The 26,026-nt window shown below is 45.3% G+C and overlaps 1 protein-coding gene across 1 annotated transcript in view; it reads left to right on the top strand.

Moving 5' to 3' along the window:
- Positions 1 to 22,102, top strand: part of LOC115475592 (erythrocyte membrane protein band 4.2-like) — a 39,525-nt gene extending 17,423 nt beyond the window's left edge. Inside the window, 7 exon segments of the mRNA XM_030211443.1 lie at positions 3,258 to 3,396; positions 4,148 to 4,251; positions 6,581 to 6,823; positions 11,234 to 11,551; positions 17,473 to 17,633; positions 20,100 to 20,233; positions 21,270 to 22,102. Coding sequence (XP_030067303.1) covers positions 3,258 to 3,396; positions 4,148 to 4,251; positions 6,581 to 6,823; positions 11,234 to 11,551; positions 17,473 to 17,633; positions 20,100 to 20,233; positions 21,270 to 21,432 — 1,262 coding nt within the window. The 3' untranslated portion in view covers positions 21,433 to 22,102.
- Positions 22,103 to 26,026: the final 3,924 nt, after the last annotated feature.

The raw sequence follows: 26,026 nt of genomic DNA, 5'->3' as shown, positions 1-26,026 counted from the left end.
TGGAATAGCAACATTCCATGTAGAATCTCAAATAGTAGCAACAGTGGAGGAGTGGCCTAGTGGTTAGGGTGGTGGACTTTGGTCCTGGGGAACTGAGGAACTGAGTTTGATTCCCACTTCAGGCACAGGCAGCTCCTTGTGACTCTGGGCAAGTCACTTAACCCTCCATTGCCCCATGTAAGCCGCATTGAGCCTGCCATGAGTGGGAAAGCGCGGGGTACAAATGTAACAAAAATAAAATAGATACTATTGGAGATTCTACATGGAATGTTGCTATTCCACTAGCAACATTCCATGTAGAAGCCTGCGCGGCCACATTGGTGATCTACAAGGGCCGACTTCTACATGGAATGTTGCTAGTGGAATAGCCATAACACCAAACCAAAGACAAAGAACTAATGATAAACACCCCCTATACCTATGGGAATTCTTCTATATTGTCTATTGGATCTAGAAGATCTCTATACTTTTAAAGTAACATAATTCTGGGAGAATTATTGATGTCCGGAAGTACAGACTGTTGTGAAGGGGAGATGGGCAAGTGTTAACCCGAGTCCCTGACGAAAATGTTGAAACCCGCGGTGTCGGGCGTTATCTAGGGAAAGTCAAAGAGGACTCCAACAGTATAATACACAGAGAGGAACTTAAGATAAGTCCTTTTAAACAATTTTTGATTTAGAGCACTTGTAGCATCGAGCACATATAGCTTTGAGCACCTTTTGTAGTATATGTGTTTGCAATAGCACTATAAATAGTTACCTAAGGGATTGTCCGATGAGGAGACGCTATGCCACTAGGCTAAAAATCTTTATTGAATGTGCCGGAAGTGGTGTCTTCTGAGGACTCCCAAACATATTCTAGAACATATTCATGTTATTGAATCTTCAGATGTTTGGGCTTATGTTACTTTAAAAGTATAGAGATCTTCTAGATCCAATAGACAATATAGAAGAATTCCCATAGGTATAGGGGGTGTTTATCATTAGTTCTTTGTCTTTGGTTTGGTGTTATGACAAGTTGAATTTACCAAAGATTCTTATATTTAGGAGATTTTGAGTGGTTTCGCTAGTGGAATAGCAACATTCCATGTAGAATCTATAGAAATCAAACAAAATAAAACATGGAAAAGAAAATAAGATGATACCTTTTTTATTGGACATAACTTAATACATTTCTTAATTAGCTTTCAAAGGTTGCCCTTCTTCCTCAGATCGGAAATAAGCAAATGTGGTAGCTGACAGTGTATATAAGTGAAAACATTCAAGCATTACTATGACAGTAAAATAGATACTATTGGAGATTCTACATGGAATGTTGCTATTCCACTAGCAACATTCCATGTAGAAGGCTGCGCAGGCTTCTGTTTCTGTGAGTATGACGTCCTGCACGTACGTGCAGGACGTCAGACTCACAGAAGCAGAAGCCTGCGCGGCCACATTGGTGATCTACAAGGGCCGACTTCTACATGGAATGTTGCTAGTAGAATAGCAACATTCCATGTAGAATCTATAGAAATCAAACAAAATAAAACATGGAAAAGAAAATAAGATGATACCTTTTTTATTGGACATAACTTAATACATTTCTTGATTAGCTTTCGAAGGTTGCCCTTCTTCCTCAGATCGGAAATAAGTGTGAGGAACTGAAAAGTCCACGAGGCCAGCAGCAAAATTCACTGTTTGCATTAACACTGTTATGGAGAAGTCTTTCCAGTACTCAATTTGCCCATACTAGCAAGTCGTAAATAAACTCATACGTACTAGTTTCAATCTGTTGTGAGGTCACAATGACGTCATTCACACTGCATGAATTAATCATATACTGTACACTGCCTTGATTGAATTCCTTCAAAAAGGCAGTAAATAAATCCTAATTAATAAATATATAAATACACTGTCAAGTATATTTCTCACCACCCAAAATAAGAAATAAACAGGAATATACTAGATTCCGCAAAATTCTCAAATCGTTCCTTTTCAAACAAACCCTCACAAAGAACAATCATAGCTCAAACAACTAATTATTACTTGAATTGGTTATTACTCTATTTACCATTAACCTTCTCTTTGCTTCATGTGCAATTTCTCATTCATAATAGATTTTCTAAATGTTAAATATCCGTAGCTATCCCAGTATGTTTGTGATACTGTATTTTAAAATTGGATTCTTAAAACAAATTACTTTCTTATGCGTTATTCTTTGTTATATATCCTATACTGTTAATTGTAAGCCACAGTGAACTCAAACTTGTTTGGGATAATGTGGGATATAAATGTCACAAATAAATAAATAAAATCATCTTCACTGCTCTTAGGGGTGCCTGCCAGTTGCAAGAATGTCCTTCTTAAAATAAAATAAAAAAAAGTCTAATAGCATTTTCCTAGTCCTGTGACAGTGGTGTGCTGGAGCAGCCTCTCACAGGCTCGCAAGAGCCGGTTGTTAAGTTTTTAAGAATTTTGGGAGCCGGTTGTTAAAGTAGGGCCCTCCATGGCTACTTTAATAACTGGCTCCCAAAATGTGGGCTTGGGCCCCCTGCTGAATTCTCTTTTACTTTGCTGGTGGGGATGCTGAGCCCTGCCAGCCAAGTAAATAGACTACTGCTGCTCCCCACTCTTTGTTTCCAGCTCTGGGCAGCAGGCTGGGACTTCTCGAGCACGTGAGAGAAGTTCCAGCATGCTGCTCAGAGCAAGACATTGGGAGTGGTGGCAGTCCATTTATTGGCTGCCAGCAAAGGTATGCCTAACGTGCCCGCACAAAGGGAGGGAGGAGAGAGAGGCAAGTGTTGCTCCCCCCCATCCCGGCCACCCCTAGCCCTTCCAACTGCAAAGCTGGCTACGTCTGTCCGGAGAAAGAGCCTGTTAAAAATTTACCAGCACACCCCTGCCTGTGCACCACTGTTTCCTCTAAGTAGCAGGAGTTATCCATCTACAATCCTGCCACTGGGGGGGGGGGGGGGGGGGCGCTGTTTCACTGTCACATTTTCAATAGCGAGCAACAGACAAGCTCTGCAAGACTCCAGAGATCCTGACTGCCCCTAGCAATTGAAAACACTATATTGAAACACCACCCCCTACTGGTAGCAATGCAGTTGGAAAACTCCCACTTAGCTTAGAAAGAACGGTGCGTGTGCACAGTTTTGCACAATTGCCTAGCACACAGGGGCACAGTTTTGTCTGTGAGTTTACACCAATAAACAGAGTTAGGAGGCGTGCTCAGTGCTGACAACAGCTCACCATCTTCTCTGTTTTACCCCACAGTGTTGAGGTGTCTGGGAATTCCCACCAGAGTTGTCACAAACTTTACCTCAGCACATGACATAGGCCGAAAACTGACTGTGGATGAATACTACAATGAGAATGGGATGAAGATCAATGGGGATTATAACGCCGGTATCTGGTGAGAATGCTAATTTTAAAAGAGAGAAAAAAACAAACACTGGAGGTCTGACAAACCTCAAGCAAATGCGTTATGGTGTAATGCGGTGTATCAAATAATTAAATCAAATCAAATCAAACCATACACAATTCTTCAGGAAACTGGATCTCAAGGAGAATAACTGACTTCTATTATTTATTCATTCTAGCCCACTTTCTCTGCTATCTCAAACTTATTACGGTCTCTAGAACCAAAGATACTTGTATCAGGAAACATGCCACTGCTCATCGGAGAGAGCAGAGTGATAACGGCAGCCGTTTCCACTTGCCTCATGGCTTCTTTCGACTCTCAATATGAGGACCCAGTGTTAATAACTTCCCATGCAGATTCTGCATCCATATAGGGACTTTATGCACTGACCGTAGGACATCCTCTCCTGACCCCTCAGCTTGCATTTCCTTGGTGCTTGACTCAGAGACTTAGATAAAATTGAATGATGGGTTCATAAAAACAAACTTAGAGCCCTGAGAAATGAATTCTGCCTAGCAACGCCTGCAGTGCAGAGACGCCCAAGGAAGAAGGGGCCCCTCTGTTCCTCGATCTTATGAAGTGACTCCACCCCACCCCACCCCCAAGCTTTTAGGCCCCCTCTACAACATTATCACATGAGGGTCCTTAACTTGAACATATGTCATGGAAAATGGGGAAGTCCCTTTAGCACATCAGGCTCATAATGTGTATAACTGGAATTCCATTTCCTTAATTCCTACAGGAATTTCCGTGTCTGGAATGAGTGCTGGATGGCACGAGGGGATCTCCCCACAGGATATGATGGGTGGCAGGTGCTAGATGCAATGCCACAGAAGAAGAGTGAAGGTAATACTTTCTCATTTCTCACATGTGATACCTCCCGTCCCACTAATGCCACACAGTCGTTACAGTAATATTACTGAGTAGTCTCGCTAATTTGGGGGACTTCTACCAGATACTTGTGACCTGGATTGGCCACTGTTAGAAACAGGATACTGAGACGGATGGACCTTTGGTCTGATCCAGTATGGCGATTCTTATGTTCGTAGGATAAGGACAGGTGCAAATCAAAGAATGCAGAGTTAAAAATGCTTCTCTTTGGGTGTAAAGCTTTGAGATTTTACCTCAGATACAGAGCACTTATTTATTTTTTTTATTTCAACTTGTTTTTTATTAAACCTAACAGTAACGACCATCCAGGGCCACCGAGAGACTGGGCCGGGCCTGGGGCAAGGCTGCCCCCGGGGACCCGCCCCCGCCCCTGCCACCCCTGCGGTCGCCACCACTGCTGCTCCCCCCTCCACCCCCTCCCGAGGTCGCCGCCGCTCCCCCCTCCACTCCCCCCGAGGTTGCTGCCGCTCCCCCTCCCTCGACCCCCCCCCTCCGTCCACCACAGGGCCGGGCCCCCTGCATTGAAATCAAAGCGCCTCTCACCTCCATGTGAAAGCGCTGCAGGCAGAAGGGCAGCAGATCACTTCCCTTCGGCCCTCCTTCCCTCCTTGTGTCCCGCTCTCGCGGAAGTTACTTCAAGACGAGGGCGGGACACTGGGAGGGAAGGAGGCCCGAAGGAAGGCGATCAGCTGTCCTGCTGCCTGCAGCGTTTTCACACGGAGGTGAGAGGCGCTGTGATTTTAATACAGGGGGCCCGGCCCGGTGGCAGACGGTCGACGACGGAGGTCGGGTGGAACTGCGGCGCCGGGCCCGGGGAATTTTGTCCCCCCTGCACCCCCCCTCTCGGCGGCTATACGACCATCCAACATGAGGTGTGTGAAAGGCTACTTGTTACAAGCGCCTTCTATCGTTTATCGATTACTAAAACTTGATATACCGTTCCTGTTTACAAAAGAAACAACACGGGACAGACGGAGCACTGGCTTTTAATTTTGTTTTTGTTTTTGCAGAGGATGCTCTTTTACTAAGGTGCACCTAAAAGTGGTCTGCCCTGGTGTAGGCACATGTTTTGGATGCACACACAGGTCCATTTTTCAGCATGCCTGGAAAAAAAGGCTTTTTTGTGTGTGGCCAAAAATGGACATGTGGCAAAATTAAAACCAGCGCCCGTCCGTTTTTGGCCTGCGACCTTACTGCCACCCATCGACTTAGCAGTAAGGACTCACGTGCTAACCGGTCGGTAAGTTACCAGCGTGCGTAAACTGCCGATTACCGCCGGGTAAGCGCCACGTAGTAGAAAATAGAAAATATTTTCTACCACGTGTTTCGGGCATGCGTCAAAATTTAAATTACCACCCGGGGCATGTGGTAGCCGGGCAGTAGTTCCAATTTTGTGCATGTTGGACATGCTTAGTAAAAGGGCCCTTATATTAAGTATGCACATAACTTAGAATAATTTATCATCTACATGTGAACTCTGCCCGTGCATCGCCCCTGTACACGCCTACCAGCAAAGTACATGCCATCATGCCTACTTTTACACCAGTTGGAATTTTGTAACAGGCTATTTACGGGCAGATGGGACCACATATGAGTGAAAATGATGTTATCAAATTAACCTCCATATGCTAATACTCTGCCTGCTTTTTATTATTATTATATATTCAGCGCATTTTCACTAACATAAAGCAGTCCAGGAGTAGAAACTTCTCAGAATGGTCTTCGATTTATGTTGGTCCTGTAAGCAAAACACAGGAACTCTTATGCACCTTTTGCTAGAATGTCCAAATCCGGTATTGTTCTGGGCAGATGTTTGGGATAAGTTGCAAGGGATTTGGGGGTTTCAGGACTCTTTTCTACCAAAGCATGTCATCTGGAAGTCAATTTGCACCCCATTTCTATTTGCAGAGAGAGATAAACTGCTTTTTGACTTCTTGGTCTCTATTGCGTTGAAGTTAATAATATCGCATTGGAAAGACAACTCTCTCCAGTCAATGTCATTCTTTGGTGGAATTGGGTTTTATTGTACAAGAAATATGAGCAGCTTTCAGTGCCTGCTATCCCTGGGTCTCGTTATGGTTCTCAGAAATGGAAAACTCTCGACCTCTTTCTGACGACAGCTGTCTAATTGTATTGCCTAATGTTTGATCTCAGCTTCCTGGATAGCATTCTTTTGTATAAGTTGTTGTTGTTTTTTTTCCTTTCTCTCTTTTGTTTGTGGTATTATTGAAAACCTTAATAAAAACATTTTTTTTAAATGTTCTTTTGCATATGTCTCGCCAAGGAGCGTCCCCCTGTGGGCCTGCCCCAGTTCGAGCCATCAAAGAAGGAGAAGTAGACCTGAACTATGACGTTGCTGTCCTCTTCACCGAGGTGAATGCGGGCTGCGTGGTCTGGATTCGCCAATCTGATGGTCAGCTTGAACAAGCAACGAGCAGCACCAAATACACCGGCAACAACATCAGCACCAAAGGCATCGGCAGTGATAGATGTGAGGACATCACTCAGCACTACAAGTACCCAGAAGGTAGCAGAGCATCACTCGCTTTCCAGGATTCTCGATACAGTTGATTGCACAGTAGCGGGTCCGAATCTGCTGCTAGTTAGGTGCACTGCTCACACCCACTCAATTTAAAAAAGGATCAAACTCAATATTTATGTCTTCATTTATTTATTACATTTGTACCCCGCGCTTTCCCAAACACAGCAGGTTCAATGCGGCTTACATAGTAAATAGTTTTACAAAGTATTAGAAGCAGAATATTACAAACTGTAATAGACGTAGAGGGGCATAATCGAACGGTGGCGCCGCAAGGGGGCGGAGCTAACCATATTTTCTAAATACGGTTTGGGCCGGCTAAATCGATCGCTGGGTGTAGAGGAGATGGCCAGCGTCGTTTTTCAGCCATAATGGAAACCGGGCCCGGCCATCTCAAACCCGGCGAAATGCAAGGCATTTGGTAATGGGAGGAGCCAGCATTTGTAGTGCACTGGTCCCCCTCACATGCCAGGACACCAACCGGACACCCTAGGAGGCACTTCTAAAAATTTAAAAAAAAATAACAATAGCTCCCAGGTAAATAGCTCCCTTACCTTGTGTGCTGAGCCCCCCCCCCCAAAGAAAAAAAAACCCACTCCCCACAACTCTACACCATAGCCCTTATGGGTGAAGGGGGGCACTTACATGTGGGTACAGTGGGTTTTGGGGAGGGGTTGGAGGGCTCCCATTTACCACAAGTGTAACAGGTGGGGGGGGGGGATGGGACTGGGTCCACCTGCCTGAAGTGCACTGCACCCACAAAAAACTGCTCCAGGGACTTGCATACTGCTGTCAGGGACCTGGGTATGACATTTCAGGCTGGCATAGAGGCTGGCAAAGAAGGTTGTTGTTGTTTTTTTTTGGGTGGGAGAGGGTTGGTGACCACTGGGGGAGTAAGGAGAGGTTATCCCTGATTCCCTCCGGTGGTCATTTGGTCAGTTGGGGCTCCTTTGTGAAGCTTGGTCATGAAAAAAAAGGGACCAAGTAAAGCCGGCGAAATGCTCGTCAAGCCTGGCTTTTTTTTCCCATTATTGTGCGAAGCCGGCCATCTCGTGAGCACGCCCCTGTCCCGCCCCCGTCCTGCCTTCACTACCCTACCGACATGCCACCTTTAAGTTTTGCCAGCTCTGCGATGGAAAGCAGTTGGCGCCGGCCAAAATCAGCTTTCCATTATACCGATTTGGCCGGGTTCAGGAGATCGCTGGCCATCTCCCGATTTGTGTCAGATGGCCGGGGATCTCTTTCGAAAATGAGATGGATAGTAATAGTAAGGTTATAAGAATAGGTGAATTGAACATGGAAAGGTAAACAAGGCATGATAGGCAAAAGGAAAGAGATTGGGAGGGGTGAGGTGTAGGGAAGATGGAGACAAGAAGACTAGAGGAGGAGAATAAGGAGTTAGGAGACAGGGTGTAAGGTATAATCATCTTCGGAGCAGGAGTTGTGTGGGTGGGCTCATAAGGTTAGGTTGGGTCATTAGGGTAAGCTTGCTTGAAGAGATGTGCCTTCAACATTTTTCTGAAGGGTAGATATTCGTTATTTGTTCGGATGGATCTTGGTAGAGCATTCCAAAGTTGGCTGTCCAAAAATGAGAAACTGGATGCATAGGAGGATTTATATTTAATTCCTTTGCAGTTGGGAAGGTGCAAAGTGAGGTAAGTACGTGAGAACATTGATCTGTTTCTGATTGGGAGGTCGATCAGGTCATTCATGTAGCTAGGGGATTCTCCGTATATGATTTTATGAATCATTGTATTATGAATCATTAAAATAACCTACCCACTTCTCAATATACATAATTTTCTTATGCACCTTAACTGCAATAAGGCTGACATTATTATTCCGTTAATATGATTGCCATGATATTCTCATGCACCTTATTTGTTATCTATATTCTGATTTCCTTATCCCATTAATGTGATTGTTGTTGTATTATATTGTAAGCCACATTGAGCCTGCAAATAGGTGGGAAAATGTGGGATATAAATGTAGCAAATAAATAAATAAACCTGCTGAAACCACATAGCTGGCCAGTTAAATAACGCTAAATATCAGGTGGCCAAAGTTTAAATAAACACACGGTGTCCAGAAAAAAACAGGACCCCTTATATAATACTGAACAATTGATCAAACATTTAGTATGCATTTCTCTCTTAGTTAATTCATAATTTCTCTTAGTTAGGTCATAATTTGTGTTCAAAGTGTCTTCCCTCAACCTTGACACATTCACAAAGTCTTTGACACCACTGGCTGTTGGCTGAATGAATTCTAGGGTTTCGTTAATTAAGAGCTCAACTGTTTTGACAGGCCGAGGCGCTGGAGTCCATCCTGTTGAAAAATACAGTACTCAGAAATGTCTCAAATTTCAGGCAGAAGTTTCTGCTGCAGTAGGATGCTTTTGGGTTATTTGGAGAAATGTCAGGGGTCCCTTTTTTTTCCCCAGACACCATGTAGAAATAATTTTCCAAAGGGCTACTTCACAAATTAATATCAGCCCTTTTTTTGAAAAAATAAAACCAGATATATTGTAACATATTACATACCCATCTAGTTGAAAATGATGCCCATGGAAACTATTAAAAAAAGGCATGTTTCCAAAGTATTCTGAAGGCAAAGCAGTGTTCTGCATGAAGAAGTAACTGCATAAGTACATAAGTATTGCCATACTGGGAAAGGTCCATCAAGCCCAGCATCCTGTTTCCAACAGTGGCCAATCCAGGTCACAAATACCTGGCAAGATCCCAAAAAAGTTCAATACATTTTATGGTGCTTATCCCAGAAATAAGCAGTGGATTCTCCCCAAGTCCATTTAATAATGGTCTATGGACTTTTTTTTTTAGGAAGCCGTCCAAACCTTTTTTAAACTCCACTAAGCTAACCACCTTTACCACATTCTCTAGCAATGAATTCCAGAGTTTAATTACACACCCAATAAGCACATGAAATTAGGAGCATACAGCCTGTACACATAGAACTGTAGCCAGATTCAGCAAGGGCAGGAAGGGGGAGTGGTCTGCAGAGGCGTAGCCACACTTGGTATTTTCGATTGGCCCAGAGGAAAATTAGATAGGTCCTTCCACGTGCCCGTTGCCTCCTATCCCAACCACACACCACAAATATCTTCCCAGAAATATTTTTTAAGAACATATGAGGTTTTTTTTTCACGTACCCTACATCTTCTCCCTCTCCTCTGCTGCATCCCAGTATCTGTGCTCCTGTCTCTGAACTCCGTCCCTCTCCGATGTCGGTACAGGTGTCCTCGGTGCCTGCAACAATTCATTCTCGCTTGCGTTGGCCCTGCAGGCTTTCATCTGCCATGTCCCGCCCTCACTGATGACATTGCCTGTCTCCTGTCTGGCGAAACGCGGCAGATGGAAGCCTGCGGGGCCGGCGCAAGGAGCAAGAATGGATCACTGCATGCCCCGAGGACGCCTGTACCAACACCGGGAAGGGAAGGGGTTCAGAAACCGCAGAACAGATGCTGGGGACAGCATGGAGAACAGGAGGGAAGAGAGCAGTGTGGCGCTGCAGCAGGGTGGGCCTGAGCCAACCTTAGCTACACCATTGTCTGCATTTAACATGCATGCTTTTCAAAATATGGTTATATTTATATAAAACAGACCAGAAATTCAACGCATTCTAAAACACAGGTGTAAATGAACACACAAACCCCCTGGAGTAGATTTCAAACAGCAGTACGTTCACACTTATCAGTTGTGTGTGTGCAGGTGTAAGTTACCTCCAAACCCCACATCCCTTCCCTCTAACAGAACTGCAGCCCTCTTCTAGAAATATCCACTCTTACTCCTAGGATGTGGTTAAAAGCAAGGAGCTGGGTTCCCCCCCCCCCCAGTCGCTATTTTTACGGAGAAACCAGAAAAGTGTTCAGGTGCATTCACACTTTCTATTTATATATATACTGGTTAGATTTATATCACCATTTTTCATTTTCATGGAAATTAAGGAAACCATGATATCTTTATTTTCCAATTGCTCCATGGCATAGTTCAAGATAGATAACTACAAGTAACATAGTAACATAACATAGTAGGTGATGGCAGAAAAAGACCTGCACGGTCCATCCAGTCTGCCCAACAAGATAAACTCATATGTGTATACCTTACCTTGATTTGTACCTGCCTTTTTCAGGGCACAGACCGTACAAGTCTGCCCAGCACTAGCCCCACCTCCCAACCACTAGCCCCGCCTCCCTGCTTTTCTTATCAATACTAAATGTTCATCACATAGATCTGCACACATCAGCCCAATCAATTTGCATATTTTGTTTATACCGAAAACCATACTTTTTTGTAGCGATAAATCTAACACTATACCATTCGGTATTGGACCAGAGCAGTAATAAAGCAGGCATGTTCGTTGTCTTTTCTTTCCTTACAGGCTCCATTCAAGAAAGAAAAGTCCTGCTAAAAGCTTTGGGAAAGATAAATGAGCACTGCCAGGCTCACGGGGAGGAGACCACGCCCAATATTCCACAATTTTCGGCTCAGCCAGTTGCTCCACTTCTCCTCTCTATCCAGTCTCCCAGTTCACTTTCATTGGGACAAGACACCAAGATTTCTGTTATGGTATCGAATAGGACAGAAGAAGGGAGGGAGCTGCATCTAACAGCTGGAGTTCAGATTTTGCAGTGCAATGGGATCTCCCAGGGTCAGCTTTGGAAGGAGGAATGCTGTTTTTTTCTTCAAGCCAATGAAGGTAAAGGCTGAGTCAACACTTTGGGGGACAGTACTACTACTACTACTTAACATTTCTAGAGCGCTACTAGGGTTATGCAGCGCTGTACAGTTTAACAAAGAAGGACAGTCCCTGCTCAATGAGCTTACAATCTAAAGGACGAAATGTCAAGTTGGGGCAGTCTAGATTTCCTGAAGAGAGGTATAGTGGTTAGGTGCCGAAGGCGACATTGAAGAGGTGGGCTTTGAGTAAGGATTTGAAGATGGGCAGGGAGAGGGCCTGGCATATGGGCTCAGGGAGTTTATTCCAGGCATGGGGTGAGGCGAGGCAGAAAGGGCAGAGCCTGGAGTTGGCGGTGGTGGAGAAGGGTACTGAGAGGAGGGATTTGTCTTGAGAGCGGAGGTTACGGGTAGGAACGTAAGGGGAGATGAGGGTAGAGAGGTAAGGAGGGGCTGCAGATCGAGTGCATTTGTAGGTTAGTAGGAGAAGCTTGAACTGTATGCGGTACCTGATCGGAAGCCAGTGAAGTGACTTGAGGAGAGGGGTGATATGAGTGTATCGGTCCAGGCGGAAGATAAGACGTACATCAGAGTTCTGAACGGACTGAAGGGGGGGGTAGATGGCTAAGTGGGAGGCCGGTGAGGAGTAGGTTGCAGTACTCAAGGCGAGAGGTAATGAGAGAGTGGATGAGAGTTCGGGTGGTGTGCTCAGAGAGGAAAGGGCGAATTTTGATAATGTTATAGAGGAAGAAGCGACAGGTCTTGGCTATCTGCTGGATATGCGCAGAGAAGTAGAGGGAGGAGTCGAAGATGACTCCAAGGTTGCGGCCAGATGAGACGGGGACGATGAGGGTGTTATCAACTGAGATAGAGAGTGGTCAGTCATTGGCAGTGAGCGTTTTGCTCACTACCAACGGTGTTATTCCCGGATATTCAAAGTCAGGCCCTGTGCAGGCTTTGGCTTTAACTATGTTATTTTTAAGCTGGCTAACACATAGCTCCTTAAGTCAATGTTCATCACTTAAGCGGCCATGGGTTACCACATGAAAATTGGATAATTAAGGAGTAAATATCAGCACTTAGACATCCAAGTGCTGACTCCACCTCCCCAAAATGCCCCCAACACAGCCAGCTTTGTGTTTCTGTGCTAACTGCAATATTTAACGGCACTTCTGGGTCCTTTAACTTAAGGGTTGGCATGCAGAAACAGCCAATCTGGAACTACCGCCGGGCTACTGCAGAAGCCTGGCGGTAGTTTCCCATCTCCAGCGTGTGCCATTTCCAGCGCTACAGTAATTTTTTTTAGATTTCTGTAGCGTCAGAACTTTAACCTGCAGTAACTGGGCAGCGGTTACCACCGGGTTAGTGTGGGAGCCCTAGCCGCCATCTCAATGGGTGGCAGTCAGGGCTCCAGTGGCGTTCCTAGGGGCGCTGACACCCGGGGCGGATTGCCGATGCGCCCCCCCCCCCCGGGTGCAGCGCCCCCCCCCCCCGGTGCAGCGCGACCCCCCCCCCCGGCAAAAGGACCCCCCCCCCACCCCGGCAAAAAAAAAACCCCTCACCCCTGGGTGCACGCTGCTGGGGGGGGGGGTGCCGCGCGCCGGTCAGCGTCGTTCGTTTCCATGCTCCCTCTGCCCCGGAACAGGAAACGAACAAAGCTGACCGGCGCATGGTACCCCCCCAGCGGCGTGCACTCAGGGCGGACCGCCCCCCCCCCCTTGGTACGCCACTGCAGGGCTCCCCACTGAAATGGCCATGCAGTAAGTGGTTCACTTACCACACAGTCATTTCTTTTCCCCCCAAAATGGCCAGCTTTTTACATGCTGTAAAAGGGGGCCTCAGCGCTTGGCAAAAACATGCACTGATGCTAGCCCCTTTTACCACAGCTTAGTAAAAGGACCCCTATGCTGGAGTGGAGGAGTAGCTTAGTGGTTAGTGCAGTGGACTTTGATCCTGGGGAACTGAGGAACTGAGTTTGATTCCCACTTCAGGCACAGGCAGCTCCTTGTGACTCTGGGCAAGTCACTTAACCCTCCATTGCCCCATGTAAGCTGCATTGAGCCTGCCATGAGTGGGAAAGCGCAGGGTACAAATGTAACAAAAATAAAATAGATACTATTGGAGATTCTACATGGAATGTTGCTACTATTGGAGATTCTACATGGAATTTTGCTATTCCAATAGTCCATGTAGAAGGCTGCGCAGGCTTCTGTTTCTGTGAGTCTGACGTCCTGCAAGCAGAAGCCTGCGCGGGCCACATTGGTGATCTGCAAGGGCCGACTTCTACATGGAATGTTGCTAGTGGGACTCTGGGCAAGTCACTTAACCCTCCATTGCCCCATGTAAGCCGCATTGAGCCTGCCATGAGTGGGAAAGTGCGGGGTACAAATGTAACAAAAAAATATATATATTATAACAGCATTTGAGCAAATGATGGAGGGGAAACAGTGGGACTCTATTCCACAAATACCTTCTAGAACAATTGAAGATTGAATGCATAATCTTGCTAAATATACATGTTTGGCAAGTCTATAGATTCTCCTGCTTTGAAGCAAAGGGGTACCCTGTCCGTCCATAAGGGAGATCGATGGCTTGATGCACAGCTAGTCTTGTGCCTTTTTTTTTAAATTATTATTAGACATAACTAGAACTGTACCGACTGATTTGATATTTCACTGGTAACGCTGCCCTGGGGCTGGATCAAATGACTTTTTATTGCTGCATAATAGGTTTATCAGGGCATTTAACAGAATCGTGTTCCTCTTCCCTCCAAAGAAAACTATTATTAAGCTTGTTTATAATTTCACAAGGAAGATTGAGGAGACCAAAAACCTTTACTGTTCAGCAAACAGGATGACCTGGCATAGGAGATCTTATTTGCATGTATTTCCTTGTAGACAAACGGTTGATATATGCCTTTTTCAATGTGCCTTCGACAGATAAGAGATACTTTCTGTCAGACTCACAGAAACAGAAGCCTGCGCGGCCGCATTGCTGATCTGCAAGGACAGGCTTCTACATGGAATATTGCTAGTGGAGGAGTAGCCTAGTGGTTAGTGCAGTGGACTTTGATCCTGGGGAACTGAGTTCCATTTCCACTGCAGCTCCTTGTGACTCTGGGCAAGTCACTTAATCCTCCATTGCCCCTGCTACAAAATAAGTACCTGAATATATGTAAACCGCTTTGAATGTAGTTGCAAAATACCACAGAAAGGTGGTATATCAAGTCCCATTTCCCTTTAAAGGCCGCTGAATAGCAACTAGCCCTGACTAAGTGGTTTAACCAGTCAGCTAAATCGCTTTAAATATCAGGCCCTATATTTATATATACATTGACAGGTTTCACTATTTGCCACCCTTACAGATTGTTGATGCCAGTATCAAGTAGGAACACATCCCCCCCCCCCCCAAAAAAAAAAAAATAAAAATTATAAAACCTCAAATTGACACCTTCCTGCTCCTACCCCCAACTCTTGTGGCCCTCTCATTCCTTTCTTCTCTTCACCACCCTACATACTCTGGAATTCTAGTGGCATCAACAGAAGAAAATATGGGCAGGGATTAAGTGAGACCACACCAAAAACTTTGAATGACACATGGAAGCTTACAAGCACAGGGCCACTGTCCTCCATATTAGCTTTGACATCCTAGCTCAAAGCTTCCCAAACTTGTCCAAGAGACTAGAGCAGTGGTTCTCAACCCAGTCCTTGTGGCACATCCAGCCAATCGGGTTTTCAGGATATTCACATGTACTGCTTCCATCGAGTGCAAATCTCTCATGCATATGCTTGCTTGTGGATATCCTGAAAATCACAAACAGAAAAAAAGCAACACTGGGCCTCTAAGGCTGGGACAACAGGAGTATTTTACTGAAAAATGACCCGACACGGGCCATGTTTCGGTGTTAAGTAACGCCTGCCTCAGGGGACAGAGTATGGTTGTAAGTTATACAAGATGTATAAATGTCCAATGCCTCTGAGAATGAATTGGAAAAAACTTCTGAGCCAAGCGATCCTGTCGAGAAGGACAGCCACGGTAAACTCCTGTGTTAGCCCTTCCTTTGATAAAAACAATTTGCAAAGGGCAGAATCGCATTACTTAACGCCGAAACACGGCCCATGTCGGGTCATCTATATAAATAATTCTCACCTCAAACATTCTGAAGCTCACTCTGTGGCAGGGCAACACTGAAGCCCTGCACTGTTGGTAGGCTAGGCTGTCAGCACCACTCACTGTCACTCATGCACCACTCACTGTCACTCATAGACCCGCCCTCAGCCACGCCCCTTCCGCACATAATTCGCAACCCCAACGTTCTAATGAAGCTTCAACTTCCGAGGTGGCATAGATCAGAATTTTTCCCCATGAGTGTCTGCCCCGCCCTCGTGTCACAACGTGATGACGTCAAGGGCGTGGCTATGACCCTCAGCGAATCGCATCGCTCAGCCCTACATCCCCTCCCCCATGTTGGCACCGCTACCACCCCCCACCCCCCCCAACGTCACTGCACCAGTACTCAAGCCTCCACCACAGATCGCCACCGCTCCCCCCTCCCTCCCTCCGTCCGTCAGCTGTGTTAAAAAGGAAGCGGGGCACCGCAGGCAGCCATCGCCTGTCAGCTCTGCATCCTCTACTCCTCTCACGTCACTGCCCCTGCAGTAGAACCCCGGAGGACCACAGCGACATGAGAGGTGACAGCAGGAAAACCTTACTAGCGCCCGTTTCATTTGTTTCAGAAACGGGCCTTTCTTACTAGTTTTTCAATAAAATACTCCTGTTGTCCCAGCCTTGAAGGCCCAGTGTTGCTTTTTTTTGTTTGTATACTTTCTACTTTTAGATTGTAAGCTCTTTGAGCAGGGACTGTCCCTCTATGTTAAATTGTACAGTGCTGCGTAACCCTAGTAGCGCTTTAGAAATGTTAAGTAGTAGTATGTATGCTGTATACCCTCTCTGTTTGTTTTGTTTTTTATCTCAGTCCTTGGGTGTGTCCCAAGGACTGAGTTGAGATACCTACAATAAATACACGAGATTAATCTGCATGCACTGCAAAATTTATCTCATGAATTTATGCATTCTGCATATTCTGAAAACCCATCTGCCTGCAAAGGGCACCAGGACAGATTGAGCTACTACTGAAAAATAAAGGTGTGAGCAAATCTAAATAAATTGTGAAAAGTCCTACTCTAGGTATATTATACCTAAGCACAAATTTAGGTCTACAAAAAAACCTTGCTAACGCATCACCTAGTAAACCATTAAAACATTATCACCTGATGGGAGGTGGGGCTGGTGGTTGGGAGGCGTGGATAGTGCTGGGCAGACTTATACGGTCTATGCCAGAGCCAGTGGTTGGGAGGCGGGGATAGTGCTGGGCAGACTTATACGGTCTGTGCCAGAGCCGGTGGTTGGGAGGAGGGGCTGGTGGTTGGGAGGCGGGGATACTGCTAGGCAGACTTATACGGTCTGTGCCAGAGCCGGTGGTGGGAGGCGGGGCTGGTGGTTGAGAGGCGGGGCTAGTGCTGGGCAGACTTATACAGTCTGTGCCCTGAAGAGCACAGGTACAAATCAAAGTAGGGTATACACAAAAAGTAGCACATATGAGTTATCTTGTTGGGCAGACTGGATGGACCGTGCAGATCTTTTTCTGCTGTCATCTACTATATTACTATGTAAGTAGAAAGGGGGAAGTTTGGAATTCCTCAGCACAGGGGCAACTGCAGTTCAAACCCTGACAAAGGAACATTTGTATTTTTTTTTTATTCTGAAGTGATTTGGCCACTTTCCCATTCAGGCACAGTTCCAGTCTGCTCAGATATGGCCCAACAATATCCACTAAAGACTATGAATAGGATCAAATATGCTCATGGTTTTTCAAAAGATGAAGTCTCTGGAACTAAATCTTTAGTAAATTTGGAAAATATTTTAACTGTGTTGCATTTCTAGAGCGAATCATCACCACAAGGCTACTTTACTCACAGTATGAGAAAGTACTGACAGAAACAGACGTGCTGAGAGTGACTGCAGTGCTGCTGGAGAAAGAAACGGGTCTCGCCATTTTCACAGAGCAGGACATGAGGCTCTGCAAACCCACTCTAAGTATTCAGGTCAGAAAGAATGTTCTTTGGCCAAGTTCCCCTCTCTCTCTCTAAGAATGTATGAGCAGAGCAGGGCAGGGCAGGGCAGGTCCCCTCCCCCCCCCCCCCTCTACACACACACTCATACATTACCTCCTGATTAAAGTTGCCAGTGAGGCATACAGGATTAAGAAGATCCTTTACATAAGTACATAAGTATTGCCACACTGGGACAGACCAAAGGGTCCATCAAGCCCAGCATCCTGTTTCCAACAGTGGCCAACCCAGGTCACAAATACCTGGCAAGTTCTCAAAAAAAAGTTCAATACATATTATGCTGCTTATCCCAGAAATAAGCAGTGGATTTTCACAAAGTCAATTTAATAATGGTCTATGAACTTTTTCTTTAGGAAGCCAGCCAAACCTTTTTTTTTAAACCCTGCTAAGCTAACTGCCTTTACCACATTCCCTGGCAACAAATTCCAGAGTTTAATTACACGTTGAGTGAAGAAAATTTTCTCCGATTTGTATTATTTGAAAAGTTTTCTTTTAATTGCTGTAAATGACTAGTGCTGAGGAAAGATGATCCTCTAGTAATCTTGGAAGAAGCTACCATTATGGCAGTAAAGAAAAGGGTTAACTCTGGCAGCACAAATGCCACACTAAGAAATAAGTGATGTGCAAAACCCTCTACACCAATAGCAAGGGTAATGGATGATATACTACTTTTCTTTGGTACAAGCAAAGTGGTTTACATTTACAATATGCAGGTACTTTCTCTCTCCATTAGATTGTAAACTCCTTTGAGCAGGGACTGTCCTTCTTTGTTTTTTGTACAGCGCTGCGTAACCCTGGTAGCGCTCTAGAAATGTTAAATAGTAGTAGTAGTAGTAGTAGGGGGTTCACAATTTAATTTTTTGTACCTGGGGCAATAGAGGGTTAAGTGACTTTTATCCATGCTCACAAAGAGCCACAGTGGGAATTGAACCCAGGTTTCCTGGCTCTCAGCCTGCTGCTTTAACCATTATGCTACCCCTCCAGTCCAAATCATTCCTCAGCCCCACTGTGAAAGCAGTCCAAATGTTTTAGCTTCCTTCAGTACAGAAGCAAAAGAAGTAGCTTGATCAACAGGACTTCCATAAATCCAACAAGACATAATGAAGAAATAGGGTCTTTATTCAATACGAAAATTGGACTTGACACGGCACCACGTTTCGGAAAAATGCCTGCATCAGTGGTGCTGTGGCCATGTGGTGGGGAACCCTGCCACCCATTGAGGTGGCGATAAGGGCTCCCGCGGTAACCCAGCAGTAACTGGGCAGCGGGTGGAGATGCCCAATTATCATCGGGTTACTGCCACACAAGCCATTTCCAGGAGTTTTCTTTTTTTTTTTCCCTCAGAAATGGTGCGTGTTTGGTAAGCTGACGTTGGGCTTACCGACGCTTTGTAAATGACCTCCTGCGCTACTTAACAGTTCCAAAGTCTGTCTGTCTAAAGATCAGCTCCTTTTGAGAGACCCTACCCTATAACAGTAAAGGGACTGTCCGTGCTGTAATCAGGGAAGGAAAGTGTGATGGGAGAAGACAGGCAAGAAGACAACCAGGCCTTTAATGCAGGGGCATAGCCAGACAACAGAGTTTGGGTGGGCCTAGGCAAAAATTGGGTGGGCACCAAGTGTTCTCCCCCCACCCCCCAAAATCTCAGCTCGTGGGAAAACACTTCTTTCCACCTTGGCAGCAGGAATGCACTGAAAACTGAGTATGCGCAGGTGCCGGTGTCGTGGAGAGTAGCGTTTTTGTTACCATCAGGGGAAATCTTCAGCTGGCGGAGCTTGGGATTCCCACCAGTCACCACTAACCATGTGCTACTGTTGGGTGGGCCTGAGCCATAAACGGGTGGGCCCTGGCCCACCCAAGCCCACCTGTGGCTACGCCACTGCTTTAATGGAAGAAGTAACTAAGCTGTTAGTCTCTCTCTCTCTCTCTCTCTCTCTCTCTCTCTCTCTCTCTCACACACAAGGACTGACACAGGCTGCACATACCGCAGCAGGACATGTTTCTCCACTCCTACCCTAGCTGAGATCATATTTAATCACCTCTCTGACCTCCTGTGCAACTTTCTTTAAATTAGTCACCTTATTTTCTAACTCCTCGTACTCTCTTACCTATCTATATGTTCCATCTTTGCTTATACCCTATGCTGTCTGTTAACATGTTTTATTACGTATTGTGTTGACATTGTAAATAGTATATTGTGCCATACGTTGTATTGTTACTAGAATATTTTTATTGCTGTAATAGTTTATTGCTTATGCTTGATTTATTCTTACTGTACACTGGCATGCGTGCATTCCTTCAAAAAGGCAGTAAATAAATCCTAATAAACAAATAAATAAGACCCAGGGAAATGACTAAGCATCCTTGATGGCAGAAATGAATGAAGCGACAGAAGAGTGCAATTTATGCTCTCAATAACGTTTTTTTTCCCCCCCACAGATAGTAGAACGAGCTCTTCAGTACCACCCCATCACTGCCAGAATTTGTTTTACAAATCCACTGGCAGAGGCCCTGGAGGACTGCGTGATCACAGTAACTGGAAAAGGTCTTGTTCACGGAGAAAGGACGTACAGGTCAGTCTCCTCCCACAGAGGCACGTGCTTCTATATTAAAGCTTAGGTGATTTTTGATCTGTTGGCTTGCTATCTGCAGATATTTTGCTGTCAAAAATGGGGTTGGTGGGAAAACTATATCTTCTGAGAATTTGTTGTGGGGGGTTTTTTGGTGGGGGGGGGGGGGGGAGACACAAACAGCATGATTTTAAATAACAAAAGAGGAGTTTTCATACACATATCAGATTCACGTATTCTGCAACTGCATCTGAATAGGATTTTCTTTCCCTAAAAGGTAACCCCCCCCCCTTGCCCCCCACACTAAAGACGGTAAAATGTTATTAAGGTTAATAGCTTCTGGAATCCCACTCTCTTCTGTATTTAACCACTGTGCATGATTCTTAACTATCATTCTAAACTTCTGCTTTGAAGCTACTTGGAAAAATAAGTGGCGTTCCTAGGGGGGCTGACACCCGGGGCGGATCGCCGATGCGCCCCGCCCCCCCCGGCAAAAACTCCCCCCGATCCCCTTGTGAAAGACCCCCCCCCAGGTGCACGCCGCTGGGGGGGGGGGTGCCGCGCACCTGCCGGCTCTTTGTTTTCATGCTCCCTCTACCCCGAAACAGGAAGTAACCTGTTCCAGGGGAAAGGGAGCATGAAAACGAAGAGCCGACAGGCGCGCGGCACCCCCCCAGCGGCGTGCACCCGTGGCGGACCGCCCCCCCCCCCCTTGGTACGCCACTATAAATAACCAAAATATTACAAATACACATAAAACAACCATCTTTTCCCCTGCTCTTATTCATAATCTTATCTTTTGTAGTATTTTGATCATTTCCTTTGTACAGTCTAGGATCAGAAAACATTTTTGATCAGAGTAATTAGTTAATAATTTTTTTTAATCTATACAGTTGAAGAAACTAGAAATGAGTTAAGTTCCAGTGGAGATACTTGTTCAATGCAGTCGCCATCTTGAGAAACTTGATGGACTTAAACTGGAGGAAAGACAAACGGGTGGTTTTTCTTTATTCACACAACTTTTTCTCATTAATCTCAGGTTAGGTACAGTTGAAGCTGGAGGTACCCTGACACACCCTATTGAGTTCACACCAACCCAGACTGGATGGAGAAGATTTACTGTGGACCTGGACTGCACCAGATTTCAAGATGTCAAGGGCTACAAGAGTCTTGAGGTCATGGCAGCAGAGCCCCACACTTAAGACTGCCTGTGTCCACCCATCTCAGCATCTCTTTCCATCATATCCAAAAAATATTTGTAATGGAAACAAATGGTGCTCTGAAATCTAATCACTTTATATTCTAATTACATAACAAATTCGCCTGGACGTACAACATAGAAAAGAGAGCAACACCAAAACTTAGCATACGTCACACTCAAATGAAGAAATAGTGATCTGGCAGCCTGCATGGACTGGGGCAGGGGGAAGGTAGAGACAGGAGGGAAGGGGAAGGCGTTATCCACCCCCCCCCCCCCTCAGTTTGCTATAAAAACACAAACTCCCTGTCCAACGGGCTGGACTACAAGCATGGGTTGTATTTCTGTTGCAAAGGGTGGTAAAGGAGGACGAAAGAGGGAAGGTGGGAGGGTGTGTGTGAAAAGTTCTGAACAATACTTTCTGTTGTTTTGGTACGGATACAAAGCCCTGCTTTTAAGAGTAGCAAAGAAGGAGATGCTATAAGCATATTTGATTTAAACATAAAAGAGAAATTCTTTAAAACGGGCTTGCTCTTTGGATCGCTAGTGTGGCTTCATTATATGTAGACTGGAATACTAACTCAAGTTCATTTTTTTTTGAAACATGATTTGAAGCATGTTAACTCATAGACAGGCCTTTACTGATTGCAAATCAATAAATTCTTTTGAAAATGCTCTGTCCCTTGCTAATAGTTAAAGAACTGGTTAGCCTGAAGGCCTGAAATTAGAAGAGGGATCCATTTATTTATTTATTGCATTTGTATCTGTTAATATGTGTCCCAGCTTGAGACCCACCCACTGGAAGAGTGGTGGGCCGAGTTCTATAGCCTAAACTGCTGAAAAGCACTGAATAGGCCTGAAAATCTGATGATGGCCTTGTAACTGAGCGCCAGCGGAATCAGGACCGCTTGGTGAGCCTTATTAAAATTTTGTGTGATATTCAAATACAGCGTAAGAGCCACGATGAAGGAATTAATGGCAAAAATAGTAAGAAGTTCGGTTCATAAGATGGAGTCTGTCTTTGTAAAGATGGCATCCAGGATCACAAGATCTGAATACTGTTCTCTCTATATTAGGAAAGATGTTTACAATTCAGGAAATTGCCATTATTAAGAAATATCAGAAAGGAAGGGGAGGTGGGCACCTGACCTGCAGTTAAGTATGATTCACAGATGAAAAAAAAAGTGTCTCTCCATTGAATTGGACAGAAAAGACTTTGCAGGCTCAATGTGGCTTACAATACATCATGAATGGTGGAAGTATATAGGAAAATAGACATTTAGTATTACAGAAGGATATTGGGTAACATTATAATGATAAAACATGATTGTAGTATAACGAGCAGATATTATAAGACAATTCTGGATGTATGTGGAGGAGTTCACGTTTGTTGATCTTTGTGGTATGCCTTGTTAAAGAGGTGGGTCTTCAGTAGTTTGTGGAAGTTAGTTAGTCCATCCATCACATCTTTCCTTATAAATTACTACTTCTGGAAAAAATTTATAAAACTGACCAACGGAAACACTGTAAATGATGGCAAAATACCAAAATGACTTAACCATTTACCCATCATGGGGTTTAGAATTTGAACTGATGCTCCAGGCAGGTTACACGTCATTGTGTTTAGGGTTGTAAATGCCACTCCAGGCCGGCTACCCCCCCCCCCCCCCCCCCAGTGTCCGTTCTGCAACACAATAAGTAACCTTTCTGAAATCAAAATATGATCAACTTCAAAATCCTTTAATTGTAATTTTCCCTAAAGTTTGACTTACATCTTTTAAGTATTTTGCAGTTTAATTTTGGGTTATTTCTTAGGCTCTTTCTCATTTTTTTTTTTTTTTTGGTTACATTTGTAACCAAAGCGCTTTCCCACTCATGGCAGGCTCAATGCGGCTTACATGGGGCAATGGAGGGTTAAGTGACTTGCCCAGAGTCACAAGGAGCTGCCTATGCTTGAAGTGGGAATCAAACTCAGTTCCTCAGGACCAAAGTCCACCACCCTAACCACTAGGCCACTCCTCCACTGTTGCTACTATTTGAGATTCTACATGGAATGTTGCTATTCCACTAGCAACATTCCATGTAGAAGTCTGCCCTTGCAGATCACCAATGTGGCCGCGCAGGCTTCTGCTTCTGTGAGTCTGACGTCCTGCAGGACGTCGTGCAGGACATCAGACTCACAGAAACAGAAGCCTGCGCAGCCTTCTACATGGAATGTTGCTAGTGGAATAGCAACATTCCATGTAGAATCTCCAGTAGTAGCAACATTCCATGTAGAATCTCCAATAGTATCTATTTTATTTTTATTACATTTGTACCCCACGCTTTCCCACTCATGGCAGGCTCAATGCGGCTTACATGGGGCAATGGAGGGTTAAGTGACTTGCCCAGAGTCACAAGGAGCTGCCTGTGCCTGAAGTGGGAATCAAACTCAGTTCCTCAGTTCCCAAGGACCAAAGTCCACCACCCTAACCACTAGGCCACTCCTTTTTATCAATATTTTTTAATATTTATATTCCCCTCTCTCTTTCCAATTCTTGATTGTGTATGTTATTTTGCAAGCCACCTAGAATTGCTGAGAAAGAGCGGGTTACAAATGGTTACAATAAAAATCACTAATTAAATGTACAAGATTATTGATCAATTTTTTTCTTTGACCACCACTACTCAATATCCCATTCTCTCTCCACTCTCCGAGTAAAAGGTAGCAAAGTCTCTTGCCCTTAGCTTCTTTTTAGGATCCATTTTGAAGCCAGTGATACCATTCAGAAAATATTATGCAATGATATAGCAGCTGACAGTGAACTTTCCAGATAAAGATTCTTACAGATTCCGGCTGGAATAAAGCAGGCAGCCTCCAAGATCCTTGTAAATTCTTCTCTATAAAGTTTTAAGGAAAATAACTCCAACTAGGACAGTGGCCTACACTAACATTTAAGCTGGGGCCGCTTTGGAGCCATACGAACTCAAAAAGAGCTGCCAAATTTATACGCTTATTTCAAAAACGTATATTCTGCTCAATCACAAATATTCTAGGTGGATTACAACTGTCACATACATGAGCAGCACTGGCTAAGATCAGGTGACCCTCAGGGGGAGGAATGCTGGCTTCGGCCTAACCCCTGGTAAGCCTTTCCTTGGCTGAGAGGTGCTCAGCTCTACCACCGGCTGCCTTTCAGGTGCTGTGGAAGACTTGCAGCTCATCTGCATATCCTTACAGCCTTCTCCGGGGTGACTTCCAAGTCCACTCCAATCCACTCAGGGCCTCCTCCGCTCTAGGTGCCATGCGCCATATTCTCTTTATAGTTATTTTTCTCCCAGTTACTACTTATGGTTCCAGTACACTTTCTCTTCTTGGTACTGTCCCTTCCTAATATCACCTTGTATCACCGTGTAATCACTCATACCTTGTATTTGTTCAGACCTGAACCAGCTAACGCCGTTAACAGTAATATGTAAGCCACATTGAGCCTTCAAAAAGGTGGGAAAATGTGGGATACAAATGTAACAAATCCTATATAATAATTCTCACCTCCAACGTTCTATGCTTGGGACCGTGGCTCCCTGGCTGCAGGTGGTCTGTGAGGCAGACACGCACGGACGTCACTGACGTCAAAACAGCTGATTCCAAGGCAAGGAGAGGAGTAGTGTTTCCCTACTCCTCCCACTGCCTCGGAATCAGCTGTCACCCCCCACGCTATGGCCCCCTTGAAACCCACCCCCTTCCGCGAACCTGTCAATCCCCCCCACCAGAACGCCGAAAACCGCAACCCCCCCCCCCCCCCCCCCCCCCGCTGTTGTGCACTACCTGTGCTGACAGCCGAAGTGTTGTTCTGCCCTTCGGGTGGGTTCCTCAATCATCTTCTCAGAAAGTTTAACTCCGTGCGTCTGACGTCAGACACATGCTTGCGTCTGTCAGACGCACGCAGAGGAACTTCCCGACAAGATGAGTGAAGAACCACCGGGAAGGAAAGAACAACACTTCGGTTGTAAGAACAGGTAGCACAAGAACGGCGGCGGAGGGGGGGGGAATGACAGGGTCACGGAAGGGGGGGTTCAAGGGGGCCATAGCACGGAGGGGGGGGGGGGGGGAATTGCCTGCCTAAGGCCCGTTTCCTTGCCTACAGAAACGGGCCTTTTTTACTAGTAATAAATAATAATCCAAAGTACACCATACAAAACAATTATACAATAAAAAGTATGGGGTCCTTTTACAAAGGCATACTGAAAAATGGCTTGCGGTTGTGTGGGCGCGGGTTTGGGGCGTGCGCCGATCCATTTTTTTTTTGTAGGGACCCTTTTTACTAAGCCGCGTAAGCGTCTACGCGTGCCAAAATGGAGTTACCACACAGCTACTGCTGAAAATGGACGTGCAGCAAAATCAAAGTTGCCGCGCGTCCATTTTGGGTCTGACACCTTACCACCAACTGTTGACCTAGCAGTAAAGACTCATGTGGTAACCAGGTGATAATGACCTACATGCATCAAATACCACCTGGCGCGCGTCCGATACGCATGTCCTAAATAAAAATTATTTTTCGGACACATCGGATGCGGGCCAAAAATGAAATTACCGCAAGAGCCACGCAGTAGCTGTG

This window comes from Microcaecilia unicolor, chromosome 8 (genome assembly GCF_901765095.1).
Source record: "Microcaecilia unicolor chromosome 8, aMicUni1.1, whole genome shotgun sequence".
Taxonomy (NCBI): Eukaryota; Metazoa; Chordata; class Amphibia; order Gymnophiona; family Siphonopidae; genus Microcaecilia; species Microcaecilia unicolor.
This window is presented reverse-complemented; position numbering and strand designations above follow the sequence as displayed.